Source organism: Hypanus sabinus, unplaced genomic scaffold (assembly GCF_030144855.1).
Source record: "Hypanus sabinus isolate sHypSab1 unplaced genomic scaffold, sHypSab1.hap1 scaffold_220, whole genome shotgun sequence".
NCBI classification, from domain to species: domain Eukaryota; kingdom Metazoa; phylum Chordata; class Chondrichthyes; order Myliobatiformes; family Dasyatidae; genus Hypanus; species Hypanus sabinus.
In genome coordinates, this window is record NW_026780309.1 from 78,611 (window position 1) to 94,235 (window position 15,625).

Below are 15,625 nucleotides of genomic sequence, written 5' to 3' on the forward strand. Positions count from 1 at the left end.
ATTCCTCAAAGTTCAAATGTTCACAGAAAAATCTTTAATCAGAGTACATACATGTCTCCACATACAACCGTGATATTATTTTTTTTTCCTATGGGCACACTTGGCTAACCGCTAGAACAGTAACAGTACACAGGATCAATGGACAACAATCTGTGAAAATGCAGATATAAATAAATCTCAATAAATACCAAGCATGAAATAAAAAGGGTGTATTTAAATGAGTGTTGTTATCCCATTTTGTTCAAGAACCTGATGGTTAACCGGTATCTGGTGCTCTTGAACCTGGTGGTGCGAGTCCAGAGGCTCTTGTACCATCTACCTGATGGCAGCAGCGAGGAAAGAGAGCGACCTGGGTGATGAGAATCCCCAATGATAGACGCTGCTATCCCACGGCAATGTTTTAGGAGGTGTAGCCAAAGGTTGAGAGGGATCCAGCCGAGATATACTCGACCGAATCATTCCCCCCCCCCCCCCGCTTTGGATTTTCCGCTCAAAGTCTCTGCTGTTCCCATACCAGACCGTAATGCAGTCAATCAGCACACTCCAGAGCCCTCAGTAGTTCGCCAATATTTCTGATGACATGCCGAATCTCCTTTGCTACCATACCTGTATGATCGGTCCCGGACAGGTCTTCTGGCAGGATTTTAAGGTTTATTTGTGAGTAAAGGAGAGGAGTTGAGATTGGATATGTGACAGACTACGTGTAAATAGGTAACATGGAGAAGGTAGGTAAGGGTGTATATGCCCGCTCGGGTAACGGAGTGTTCATTAAACACAGATGATGGTGCACGAGAAATAGATTATGTGTGCATGAAAGCTTGAAAGGGGACTGCGAAGAGTGGTAAAATATTGTATCTGTTATTAGATGAACTTATGAATTTACGCTCCGCTCCCTAATCAATAAATCAATCAACGCATCCTTACCTACCTCACAAACGGATGTTCTATCGCGCCGTTCTAATACAATGATATTTGCACTGGTGTGAGGAAAGAAATAAATTTGATTCCGCTTTGCTGTATGCCAAGGCATGTAACAAAAAAAAATCGAACTTGTTAGACTTTTTCTCAGACTATAAAGTGGGAACTTTTTGCGAGTGTACAGCAAAGACCATTGAACTGTGATATTTTACATCTCAGCGTGAATACGTTTATACTCTGTACATGTCCATAGACGCACTTTCGCGATGCTAGATACGGAAATCATGATCTATTCCATATAAACATGTTGTCCTGTTTCTAAGTGTTGTATCAAGTACAACTTTTCCAATAGATAAGTTTTTCCAATAGATAAGTTGGTACAGAGTCTGATAGGGTAATACACAACTCCCGAGAAACTAGTAAAACGAAGGCTCTTGAAGTGGGAAGCAGGAAATAAACGACAGTCTTGGAGACAGAGAGAGAGAGAGAGAGAGAGAGAGAGAGAGAGAGAGAGAGAGAGAGAGAGAGAGAGAGAGAGAGAGGGATAGAGAGATAATTTCGTATATTGCTTACATTCCAATATAGCACCTTCACTCCTGTATTAATCACCCTTTTCGATTTTGTCTACCTGTTACATCGCAACTTATTCCACTCCTGTGATTTTGACCTGTCACCTGTCTGTCCTTCCTGACCGTCTCATTAGGTACTTCCTCTGCTTGCTTACCTACTGCCCTATCCTCCGACCGATCAGTCAGTTACCCGTACCCCTCTGATATTCACCTGCAATCCTGATACCTCTAAGCGAGCACCCTATCTCAGTGACTCGAAGTTATCCTCTGAATGTCATGTCTACTTCTTTCACTATGAAATTCCGAATCACAACTGCAGCCCGCTTCTCTCCCACCCCCATCCCCGTCCCGTGCGAGCAATCATGTCAGATTCAGAGAAAGAGACCCGATCGCTGTCGCGTAATGGTAGCTCGTCCCCCCTCACATTTTCCAAAGTGGTTCACTGATTATTGAGTTGGATCACGGATGTAATCTACACCGGCTGTTCAGCTGCTGACTCACTCAGCTGAATGCCTCCTAAAACATTCGAGCTGCAATTCCAGTTCCTTATTGATTTCCATAAGGAAATGCCGCTCGGTGCACCTGCTGAAGATGTCACTATCCGGGAGAAAATCACGGAATATCAATATCTCATAAAAATAAAACACATCTGCACAGGGACAATCCGCACTATCAGAGGAAGAACGAAGAATAAACTGATCAGATACTTGCTCGACAAAGCTTGTTCTCGATGAAGCCTCTCCATTCTAGCTAGAGAATATCTGCAGATGCTGGAAGTCCGAGCAACACACACACAAAATGTTGGAGAGTCTCAGCAGATCAGCAACATCTATGGAATCAAAATAGTCGACGTTTCGGGCCAAAACCCTTCGGCAGGACTGCAGAAGAAAAGTTGAGGAGTAGCTTTGATTGGTGTGGAGAAGGGAGAGAGAGACGCCAGGCGACAGGTGAAATCCGGATGAAGCAAACTGGGATTTGATTGGTGAAAGGGACAGAAGACCATGGAAAAAATAAAATAAAAAGATGGGTGAACGAGGAGCACCAGAGGAAGGGGGTGGGCGGTCAAGGAGATAACATAAGAGAAGGGCAAGGGCATGGGAAATGGTGAAGTGGAAGTTTGAAAAATCGACACTCAGCTCGGAGGCTACAAAACCAGAATATAAGATGTTGTTCCTCCAGCCGAAGTGTGACGTAATCCCGGCAGTTGAGGAGACTATGGATCGACAGATCGGACTAGGAATGAGAAGTAGAATTCATTTGGCTGATCCCGCTGGATCCTGCGGAAAGATCGTAGGTGCTTGGCGAACTGGTCTCGCCGTTTTACAGGAGGTCGCACCGGAAGCACGGTACAGAGTGTCGCCTGATCTGAAAGGACAGTTTGGGACCCTAATTGGTAGGGCTAGCTGTAGCACTTGTTTTTCATACAATGATATGTGCCGGGAGGGAGATCAGTGCAGCAGAAAAATACCTCAAGAACGTGAGAACAGCTTTAATCTTAATCACCCTCACGGTCCCGGGAGTAGCATCCTCTCTAAATCCCAATTCAAATGTTCAGTTGAACAAAAGCTGAAAGCCCCCGAACGTTCCGTTCGTAAACGCACTCACAGGTCTCTGAATTGCCTCCTGTCTCGCTCCCGATTTGATTGGGCCATCGGAAAAGTAAACACGCATATATAACTCCATAGGAATCATGTCGGCCTCATGGAAACATCGTTGTGATAATACCTCTGAGCTCAGTGCAAATCCTGGTACAGCAAGAGTATTTATGAAAAGGTAACAATGAAGAATCCCCGGCAATTTTTTTAATGCTCACCAGTACCCGTGAAGACTTTGGGGAGGATAAAAATCTGACGGCGAGAGGCTGCGGGAGAGAGAGGTGGGAAAGAAAGACGAGAAGAGTAGGAGGGAGAGACACTAGAGGAGCATGAAGGGAAGACGGTGAGAGTTCGTGGCGGAGAGAATAGAAGAAGAGTAGCGCAATCGGCTGAGTGGGACGGGGAGAGAACGATGCTGGAGAGCGCGGCGGGGTGACTGAGAATCGGGGAGAGAGCCGTGAGGAAGACGGGGAATGAAGCTGGAAGAAAGAGACAGGGGAGAGAGAGATGGGTAGAAAAATCGAGGAGAATAGGAGGGAGAGAGTCTAGGGGAGCCTGAATGGCAGACATTGAGATATCGAAGGGAAGAGAATGGAATAGAGTGGGGTAATGGGCTGAGAGGGACAGTGAGAGAGCGATGCTGTAGAGAGTGGCTGGGAGAATGAGGATCCGGGAGAGAGACATGAGGAAGACGGGGAACGAAACTGGAAGAAAGAGACAGGGGAGAGAGAGACGGGGAGTGCGAGATTGCGGTGAGTGGAAATAGGGGAAGAGACACTGAGGACAGCGCGAGACACGGGCGAGAGTGAGAGAGACTGGGGAGAGCGAAACCGATTTGGGAGAGCGAGAGGGAAAGGGAGAGAGATTTTGAGCAGACAGGGACACCAGGGGGAGAGATAATGGAGTACAACTGAGAGAAAGAGAGAGTAGGAGCGAAGAGAGTCTGTGTGGAGAGCGATCCAGAGGGGAGGGCGAAAGTGGCAGAGACCATTGGGAGCGAGAGACCGTGATTGGGGTCCCGGAAGATTGACTTAGGAAGAGGGGGAGAGAGAGAGAGTGATTGTTTTAGAAATTGTCCCTATCCCCTAGCGCACTATGGGTGTGCTGACCATGATGACAATTTGTTACTGCATGTTTGCCTGAATGTGTGTCGGTCGCCTCATTGACTAAATCCCCGAAGGTTTTAACCACCTTACTGCTCTTTGACCTAAAGTCTCCTCCTCCTTGTTATCCATACGTCTGAGAATATTGGCATACCAAATTCCTGATATAATTCGCTCTATCAGTCTCTCTCTTGCTCTCACTCGCCTGCTGTCCATCACTTCGGTTCTCTGCTGCGCTCCCTCCCGGCGCTCCATCACCGCTCAATTGCTGACAGCAGTCATAAAGGTAAGTGCCTTTCCGGTATCGTGCTGGATGTTGTGAAGCCGTGCACCCTCCCGCTCTGGCAGCGGCTGTAGCAGTATCTGTATTCTTACCGTACGGTGTTTTGTGTTCTAAAGCTCAGTTTAAGTTCTCTAGCTGGAAGACAGTTGAAGGTGGCAGAGGGAATGAGAACCCATAGGTAGTGAAGGAGGAGAAAAAGAGCGTGTACGTAACGACAGGTCACGACAGGAGCAGGAGTGTTTCATGCAGACGATATTATACTCGGGGATCAGGCAGTGTTGTCAAAACCGAGAAACAGGTGTAACAGGCTCGCCTAAACTTTCAATTTAATAAGAGAGGGAGGGTTTATGCAAAGGAAAATTCTATGGGAAAGAATAAACAGAGGCGGACACCATTCATCAGGAACTTCAGTTTGTGTGTTTTGTTTTTGGACTTCGAGGATCTAAGAGATTTTTTCATGGTTACTTTGTATTTCTGTTCATCACATTGTTTGTTTTCTAACTCTCTTCATAAAAATCCGATTCAATGGGCATTTCACCGCATTCTTCAGTTCCTCTCTGAATTTGCTCTGAGTCAGTCCGCAAATACTAGTGTTGGTGCAGGAACGGAGAACCTGCAGCATCGCGGAAATCTCTTCTGCGATGTAACAGGGGTCCGGGACAGAATAAACATATCTCATTGAAATTAGTTGATAGATATAAAATACCACCCGTGTTACCCACAACAAGATGAAACTACCGGATATGCTGAAGAGCAAAACGATGGATTTGCGACGGTTCACTATCTCCCGGCCCCTGTCAGCCTCTCCACTGTTTTGTCCCCGGAGCACCTTGCGGGCTCGACTGGCCGCTAGAATCCGCCTGACTGTCAGTATATTGAACAGCAAAATCAGAAAGAATGGAACACAAGGGGTTAAAACGCGGTAAAACAATTCAAAAGCGGTCCATGCGGGATCGTTTTCGAAACTCGATGTAAGAGCACAATACCAGGGAACGCCATCAATTAATTCTGTACGCTCGTATACAAAGTACCAGGGAACGCTCTCCAAACAGGCCAGCGCACTCACTGTCCCGATAACCACAGCCGCCGTTCTCTCGGTGCAATATTTTGTTTTCAGCTTTTCACAGCAAATAGCCACAAATCTATCGACGGTAAAAGCGACAGTCAGCCAGACAGAAGTGGCAGTGCTTGCAAATACCAGCCATCCACCGAGACTGCACACAGGAGTCATGAAAATGAATGATCGGGGAAAATAAAACGATGCAGTCCACCCCAGCAGCGGATCTGAGATAACGACCAGGAGATCGGCCACTGCCATTCCCACCAGGTAGCGAGTGACACATTTGGAAAGACCGCACCTTCCTCGGGACAGGATCACAATCATCATCAAGTTCGCTGGATGAGAGAGAGAGAACAGCAAGTTGAGAAAAAGAACTCCTCAAATTTGCTAAATTGTTACTACCAAAAGATAGTTTTATTGTTGCACCTAGCTCAGACAACCGTTCAAGTGCAACTGCAGACAATCAATTCGTTTAGTGTCAACGGGCTGTGCAAACCCAGTATTCCCAAATACAGGGCAGCTGCTACAAGACCAAAGCACGGAAACCAGAACATCAAATTATTGAATACAAACACCAGGAAGAACGCTATCTAACCCGTTCAGTTCCACAGATGTTGGCCGATTCGCTAAATTCTTGCATCAGTTTGTTTTCGATCCGGATGCCATAATACACATCCCCGGTGTTTCCATTCCATTCCTGAAATGCAGAACACCGGGACTGGACAGGTGACAGTGAAAACCAGCGACAGAAGCGATCACAATATTATAATTAAACTTCAATTCCCATCAACGGCAGGAGACATTACGGCCTACCGGGAATTCCAAATGCTGAAATAAAAGGACAGTAGATTTCTTCTGTCTGCCAGATGAGAGAACAATCCATTTCAGTGAGAATGTATGAATTCTGTTACTCCCGACTCCACAGCTCGGACAGACACTTTGAGCTGATTTCGTCAAAACGGCCCTGGTTTATAAAAAGTATCGGTCTCCTGAGATATGGTTGCATCCCTGACTAACATTCTTAGTTACAGCTTCTTGAACAAACACTTTAATTTAAAATTATTGTCTCGGATGTAAGTATTCCGGCGATCGAAGACAACTGCACCAAAAATGCTTGGGCGTTATATAAGCAGTGATTCATCTGGAGGAAATAATGCGGCAGCTCTAATGACAAAGACTGTCTTCATCACAGATCAGTCACATTTACAGATTTTAGGGATTTGCTGACTAATTGTACATCTGTAAACGAGGTGCACCGACAGCGCCCAACCGACAACGAACTTCTGCCCCTGCAGTTTCCCATTTTGAACTGCCTTTCAATGCTTCAACACCTTCCTGGCCAAACACAAACATGTACACTCACATACACACACACACACACACACACACACACACACACACACACACACACACACACACACACACACACACACACACACACACACACACACACAATGCGCGCGCAAGCGCAAGCGAAACACAGATACGAACAGAGATATAATAGACAGATCAACGTCGTGTTAGCAACGGACAAATGAACACGTTGCTGATGTAGAAAAAATACGAAAACATCTGCAGATGCTGTAAATTTAAAGCAACACACACGATGTTCTGGTAAATCTCTGCTGAGTTCATCCAGCATTTTGTGATTTTGCTGATGTAAAATAATTGTATACACTTCACAAATCTGTCAGAGGTGTAACGAAAACTGAGAAAAAATGTTTCATGCTGCAAATAACTGAGCATACCGGAAACTAATTAAAATTAGTCTCCCTCAGTATAAGAAACATCCTCTCCCAATCTTCTCTCTCTAGCTGTTCAATATTCGATAGGTTTCAATGAGAACCCCCTTCATTCTTCTGAACTAAATTGAGTACAGGCCCAGCACCATCAAATTCTCCTCATTGATAAACATTTATTCCCATGGATCTCTATAGACCCTCTCCAATGCCAGCACATCTTTTCTTAGATAAGGGGCCCAAATCTGCTCACAGTGCTCCAAGTGTGGTCTGACCAATGGTTATAATGCCCCAGGATTACATCCTTGCTCTTATATTATAGTTCTCTTGAAATGAAAGCGACCACTGATTCAGCCCCCAGGTTAACCATTAGATAACCCTGAACAAGGAGTCCCAACTTCCTTTGCACCTCTGATTGTTCAATTTTCTCTCCATTTAGAAAATAGTCTATGCCTTTAATCCTTCTACCAAAGTGCATGACTATATATACACTTCCGTACACTATATTCCATCTTCTCATGTTCCCAGTCTGTCTAAGCCTTCGACAGATTTTATCTTCCTGAACGCTACCTGCCCCTCCAACTCTTTTTGTGTAATACTGAAACTTGGCATAAAGCCATCAATTCAGTCAGCCATATCATTGACGTATGACGTGAAAAGTATCGACTCCGACAAAGACCTCTGTGGAACACTGCTAATTGACTGCAGCAAACCAGAAAAGTCCCCTTATTCTCACTCCTTCTCTTCTGCCAGTTAACCAACCTTCTATCTATGCTAGTATCTTTCCTCTAGTGCCGTGGGCTGTTAATTTTCTAAGCAGACTCATGTGCGGCACCTTGTCAAAGCCCTTCTGTAACTCCTAGTAATCAACATACACAGATTTTCTGTTGTCTATCCTGCTTGTGATTTCCTCAAAGAATTCCAACAGATTGGTTAAGCATGATTTCCTCTGAAGGAAACCACTCTGATTTTGCCGGCTTTATCATGTGCCTCCAACTACACCAAAACCTCATCCTTAATAATAATTCCAGCACCTCCAACTACTGAAGTCAGGATGATTGGCTAATAATTCTCTTTCTTTTGCTTTAAAGTGTGGAGTGATATTTGCATTTTTCGAATCTTCCAGAGCCATTGTAGAACCTAATGATTATTAAAAGATCATGACTCATACCTCTACAGCCTCCTCTGCTACCTTTTTCAGATTCAACATTTCAACTTCCAAAGCACCTTCTCCTTAGTAATAACAACAACACTCAATTATGCTCCCAATATTTTTGGATTTTTGGCATACTCCTAGTGTCTTCTACAGTGAAAGCAGACAGAAAATACGTATTAAGTTTGTCTGCCATTTCTTTTCCCGCATTACTACCTCTCCAGCGGAATTTTCCAGTGTTCCGATGTCCACTCTCGTCTCTCCTTTACTTTTTATATTTCTGAAAAAATAGTTTTGGCATCAGCACATTATTGGCTAACTTATGTTCATATTTCATCTATTCTCTCTTTCTGACTTTTAGTTGCGTATTGTTAGATTTTAAAAACTTCGCAATCCTCCAAATTCCCACAATTTTTGCTGTATACTGTTATCATTTCACTCTATGCCGTCTTTGACTTCGGTTGTCAGCCACAGTTAACTTCAGAATACTAGGGGATGTATCTATCCTGCGCCTTTTGAATTGCTCCCAGATACACCGACCATTGCTGTTCTGCTCTAATCCCTGGTACTGTCCTTTTCCAATTAAACTTGTCCAGTTCCTCTCTCATGCTTCTGTTACAGTATTCGTTTTTTCCACTGAAATACTAATATATCCGACTTTATTTTCTCCCTCCCAATCTGCAGTTTTAATTTATCATATTACGATACCTGTCTCCTTTACCTAAAACTTCCTAATGAAATCTGGTTGACAGCACAACACTCAATCCAGAATTGCTTTTCACCTTGTGGCCTCAACCACAACAGGTTCCAGAAACCCAGCTTGAACGCTTTCTACAAATTCCATCTCTTGGAGTTCGGCCCCAACCTGAATTTCTCAATCTACCTGCAAATTGAAATAGCCCATGACTATTGTAACATTTCCATTTTTATATGCCTCTTCTGTCTGCTGTTGTAGTTTGTACCCTACATCTAGGCCACTGTTCAAAGTGCTGGATACAACTCCCATCAGGGTTCGTTCCCCTTGCAGTTTCTTAACTCTACCCACAAGGATACTCCATCTTCCAAACCAATGTGTCCTATTTCAAAGGATCTGATTTCATTTTTTTACTAACAAAGCCACTCCAGCCTCTCTGCCTACCTGACTGTCCTTTCCTTACAATGTATTTTGACGTTAATCTCCCAACTATGAATTTCTTTCATTCACGATTCAGTGATGCCCACAATGTCATAACTGTAATCTCTACCTTATTCCATAAACTCTACAGTGTGCATTCAGATATGATACCTTCAGACATATATTCCTTACCCTCTACGATTTTGCCACGATATTAGACTTCAACTCATCCCAGTGGCTGCAATTTTGCCCTATCATCAGGCTGTCCTTCCTCACAGTATCACTACACTCTGCATCTACTTGTATATCATCTACCCCGTCTTCAGATCTATAATTCCTGTTTCCTTCCTCCCTGCCTAATTAGTTTAAACCATCCCCCACAGACCCAGCAAACATGTCCACAGGATATTGCTGCCCCTTGGCTTCAGGTGTCAACTATCCTTTTGTACAAGTCATAACCTCCCCTCTTAGGCTATTAGTTTCAAGAAAATTAGACCATCATTGTTTAACGTTCTCATGGGTTTCATAACTAGGGGAAATCAACTGTGTTAAACCACCATTAACATGGATCTTTAGCAGTCTGTTTTGAAACACATGCTCTTGATCTGACGTAACTAAATCCAAGATTCTTCTCTCCTTCAAGGACTTTGCTTCATTTCTACTTTTGACTGCAAGTTTATTGGATTGGGTGTTTGTTCCTCCTGTAGGAGAGGAATGATCCTGTGCATCTGTTTTTCTTGCGTCATTTCTGGGATTTCTCTTGTTCATATAGTTTTTTCCTTTTGAAGCACGTGCACATAAGGGAACAAAAGGGTCAGAGGTTTCCCATCATTTTAAGTGCATAAAGGTGGACCAATCCAATGAAATCGTGTTTGCAATGTCGGGTATCAACATCTTCATTCAGTTAGGTAATAGTATTTAGCTATTAACTATTAATTCATAATTACGTACGTAATGTTGTACGTACAAAACGTGATCTCTGTGATTTCTGTTTAAAAATTAATCCCTCAGAAATAATCTTTTTTTTTACAACGGATGGTCTTCTGTGTTCTTCCTGGTGAGGCTTCAATTAGAAATCCTTAATTGCTTGTTTGCTAATATTTTCTCCTTTTTCTACTATTTTCTACGTTCAGGCCGCTTCAATGCTAACTCAGAGGGAAAGGATGGCTAATTTAACGCAGACAAATTCATCGCTCAGCAACCTAACATACATTGAAAGAGGGAGGGCTTACAAAACAGTTGAACTAATCTTCATTGTGATTGTAGCATTATCTTTGAGTCTGGTGACCATTATCGGAAACATTCTGGTTATGCTTTCTATCAAAGTAAACAGACAGTTACATACAATTAACAACTATTTTATTTTCAGCTTAGCCTGTGCCGATTTAATCATTGGTGTGTTCTCTATGAACCTTTACACCATTTACATCGTCTTTGGCTACTGGCCCATGGGCCCAGTGGTGTGTGATTTGTGGCTGGCTCTAGATTATGTTGTTAGTTCTGCATCTGTCATGAACCTTCTTATCATCAGCTTTGACCGATATTTCTGTGTGACAAAGCCTCTCAGCTACCCTGTGAAGAGAACCACCAAGATGGCACGGATGATGATTGCAGCTGCTTGGGTGCTGTCATTTATCCTCTGGGCTCCTGCCATTCTCTTCTGGCAGTTCATTGTAGGTGGACGGACAGTTAAAGTAGGTGAGTGTCATATACAGTTCTTCTCAAATCCAGTTGTCACTTTTGGTACTGGAATAGCAGCCTTCTATCTACCAGTTATTACCATGACGATTCTGTATGTGCACATATCCCGTGCTAGCAAGAGTCGGGTCAAGAAGGTTAAGAAAGAGCCAGAGTCAAACAAAGGTACCATTTTTCTCTGGTTAGTGCGAGGCAAAAGAATGAAATCGAATAATAACAACATTTCAAGTGTACCTGATGAGATGCAGAATGTCAAAACACAGAACGGCAAGGCAGCTGGTGAAGTAATGACGGATTATTGTGGCCAAGGAGAGGAAAAGGGGGTCTCAAATGACTCGACTTTCTTCAGTGTCGTCCCTTCCATCCAGACGGAGGAAAGAACGATTGATGAGAGCTCAAACATCTCCAGTGAGCAAAGGCAATTTAGCAATGACAGCTCCAAGCTCTCCAGCATAAAGGTTGTCACGAAATCCCAAAAGAGTGACTACTGTGCTACCACAATTGAAATGGTGTCAGAAAACAGCAGCAAGAATGGTAAAGACAGAGAGCTCGCCGCAGCCCACAAGATGACAAAGACCCCTGCTGAGAAAAAGAAGGGAGCTGCAACCCGGGAGAATAAGGTGACCAGGACCGTCTTGGCTATTCTGCTGGCATTTATCATCACCTGGACCCCTTACAATGTCATGGTACTCATTAACACGTTATGTTCAGTCTGCGTCCCTAACACAGTATGGTCTATTGGATACTGGCTCTGTTACATCAACAGTACTCTAAACCCAGCCTGCTATGCACTATGCAATGCTACCTTCAAGAAAACCTTCAAACATCTTCTCTTCTGTCAATATAAAAACATAAGATAAATAATAAGATAAGATAAGATAAATTCAACAAAAAGATAGTCTCCATGAACATTTTATACGTTATAGATGAATTTCATAATGTTTATCATAAATGTATGAAAGTAAAATGTTCAGCACGCCAGTAATGGCTGAAGTAGATATTATCTGTAATATGGTGAAAGCATACTTCAGTTATGGACAATGAATTTCTAATTTTTTGTTTATATGAAAAGTGTGCTGATTATTATAATGTTTCTGTTTGAAGTCGGAAATGAATCTGCCGAAATTTCAAATATAGTGCATTTCAGTTAATCGGGGGACACTGGGAATTGACATTCTGGCCCGATTAAGTGATTACCCCAATGAGCCGATGTTTCCTGGAAATATTTAACAGGGTATAAAAAAATGACAAGCTACCATTTAATTAAGTAACAAACTATGTATTTAAAGGAAATACAGAATTAATTAGAACACAACTAAAATCACTACAGTACATAAAACTGTATTAGTTTCTAATTATTGTGCTTTAATTTAATAAGCGTACACTGACATGTTCTTTTGATTGACTGTAAATAAACAAAATCATCAGAGACACCAAGTGCAGAGAGTGGACAGCTTTCAAACAGTGCTGGCGATGATTGGAACCTCCAAATCCTCATTTCAATTGGAACATTCAAGATGATTGCTGATACCTTTAAATTAATCATAGTACCTAACTAGATGAAGTATTGAAATTGTTTCATTTCACCCCAACCGTTTCTGGCATCCGCAAGCCTGCATGCTTGAAACCGCAGTGAGCAAAACAGTTCCAGTTTGTCTTACTGTTTATCACTTGCCTGCGATCAATGACAAAAGTCACTTCTTTTTGAAAACGAGCACGCAAGGGATGCCATTTAAAACGGTTGTTTTAATTAAAGCGTAGTGTATAATGGTTACATAGCATGCATGTACCTCACACTAGTTAGAACCTGTTTAGCAACAGATTCCTTTCACAATTAAGTGGCATAGTTTTCCAAGTAAATTACATTTTTTTCAATTTATTTTTTTTATTAAGTATTGTCCGAAATAAGCGGCTGCCCCAATTAACCAATGGTAATTAACCATTTGCCTGAATTATAAAATTCAGCATAGGCACATTTAAGGGGTAATATTCATTTTTATAATATTACTCAGTATCAAAAATTGTATTTTGTCCGTCTAATAACTTTGTGTTTCTAATGGATTCATACTTCATTACCTTTTAGTTTGCAGTTCTAATAGGTTGCTTCGAAAATTAAACACTTGTATAAGGGGGGCGTTGGTGGCGGACCCAAATGCAAGGCACAGCCACTGAGGGACTAGGAACAGGGCTAGGTGTGTCAAGGAAGCAAGGAAAGTCAGGAATAACTGACTCTTGATATTGACACAGGTCTTGGACGTGACTAGGATTCGGAGCCTAGGACTTGGACTAGGGACAAGGGACCCGGACGTGGAACTTGGAACTTGTAGCCTTGGTTAGGACTCCGAGCCGAAGACTGGACAAGGAAACGAAACCTGGGTCTTGACTCGGGCTTGGACCCCGGATCTAGGCGAGGACAAGACGCGGCCTCAGGTCGTGGCGTGGTTAACGGACTGGACGTGAGACTCCAGGACAGGACGGGGGAACTCCAGCACCGGGCTGGGGGAGGTAGCCCTGGGCTGCGCGAGGTATAAGGACAGGACGAGGCACATGGACAGGATAAGGGACGAGGGACCTCCAGGACCGATCTGGGCGAAGTACCCCTTGGCCGGGCAAGGCAAATTACAGGATGAGGCTCATGGACAGGACGAGAACATGCAGCGGCCACATTGCGAGCACCGGACGCAGTATGTCACACCAGTCGACTCACAGATGAAGTGTCGCCTCACCTGGAAGGACGTCTGGGGCCCTGAATGATGGCGATGGAGGAGGTGTAAGGGCACGTGTAGCACTTGTTCTGCTTAAAAGGATAAGTGCCGGGATGGAGATCGGTGGGAAGGGGCGGGTGGTATGAATGGACAAGGGAGTCGCGTAGGGAGTGATCTCTGCGGAAAACAGAAACTGGATGGGGGGGGGGGTGGGTGGAGATGTGCTTGATGGTGGGATGCTTCCAGTGTGGCCTTTTATACATTAGTGAGAAATGACGCAGACTGGGAGACCGTTTCATTGAATACCAACGCTCTGTCCGCCAGAGGAAGCAGGATCTCGCAGTGGCCATACATTTATTTCCACGTCCCATTCCCATTCTGATATGTCTATCCACGGCATCCTCTACTGTCAAGATGAGGCCACACTCAGGTTGGAGGAACAACACCTTATATTCCATCAGTGTAGTCTCTAACTTGATGTCATGCAGATTGACTTCTCTTACATCGTTAATGCCCCTCCTTCCCTTCTTACCCCATCCCTTATTCATTCATTCATCCGTTAATCTATCTATCTACTTAATTATCTATCTATCTATCAATCTATCTATCTATCTATCTATCTATTCATTTATTTGTTTGCTTATTCATTTATTTCCCCCCTTTTTTCTTTCTCTCCTTTCTTTCTCGCTGTCCCTCAAACAATATTCCCTGCCTGCTCTTCATCTTCCTTGGGAGCTCCACTCCCCCTTTCTTTCTTCCCAGCCTCCCGTCCCATGAGCCTCTCCCTTCTACAGCCTGGTATCCCTTTTGCCAATCAACTTTCCAGATCTGAGCTTTATCTCCTCCCCATCCTTTCTTCTCCTATCATGTCGGATCTCTCCTCCCACTCCCTCTTTCAAATCTCTCACTATCTCCTCTTTCAGTTAGTCCTGACGAAGGATCTCGTCCCGAAACGCCGACAATGCCTCTCCCTATAGATGCTGCCTGGTCAGCTGCGTTCCACCGACATTTTGTGTGTGTTACTTGAATTTCCAACATCTGCAGATTTACACGTGTTTGCATCAGATATCCTTTGTGCACCACTGTCGAATTAACCATCGTCCCATTGCTCACCGTCTGTCAACCAGGTTCATAACTAGAGTCCATACACTCAGTAGGCCAGTTGCACATGTATTAAGTCTTGAATCTATTGTTCAAAGGTTGCACGCAATTCAACAATGATAGACAAAGTATTCAGATAGTCTTATCGAAAGCAGACTAATTCATTCCCTCACATTCTATCCGGGATATTAGAGAGGGAGCAGTAGTTAGAATGGCTGTGACATTGCATCACATGTCCTCACAGAGTGGTGCTGCTTCATGTTAGTGGGAATAACCTATTGGGTCAATGGTTAATCCTCGGCTGAGTGCCGAACCCTTCTCGAATTCTACTTCTCACTTAATCCACACTTTCTCCTGTTTTACCAAATGCATAACTATTTTACCAATTGTTAAACAGAAAAATGCATCTTTTGCATTCGCCCGTGTCCCTCAAAACTTTGCTACTGTTGTGGGGACCATTTCAACTGGCCAAGAATCGCACTCTAGCAAAGTGGTGATGGAAAGGAATTTAAATGACGGCACCGATTCAGTTAGTCTGTAATGAAATCGAGTACGTTATTTAGAGATGGGCTCAGCGGTGTACCTTT

General features: G+C 43.6%; 1 protein-coding gene across 1 annotated transcript; it reads left to right on the top strand.

Moving 5' to 3' along the window:
• Positions 1–10,697: 10,697 nt before the first annotated feature.
• Positions 10,698–12,092, top strand: LOC132387770 (muscarinic acetylcholine receptor M2-like). The gene has a single exon (XM_059960130.1). The coding sequence runs from the start codon at positions 10,698–10,700 to the stop codon at positions 12,090–12,092; it is 1,395 nt and encodes a 464-aa protein (XP_059816113.1).
• Positions 12,093–15,625: the final 3,533 nt, after the last annotated feature.

Bases quoted from the DNA above. Each gene is read 5' to 3' on its own strand.
- LOC132387770 (XM_059960130.1), top strand. From the start codon at position 10,698: ATGGCTAATTTAACGCAGACAAATTCATCGCTCAGCAACCTAACATAC.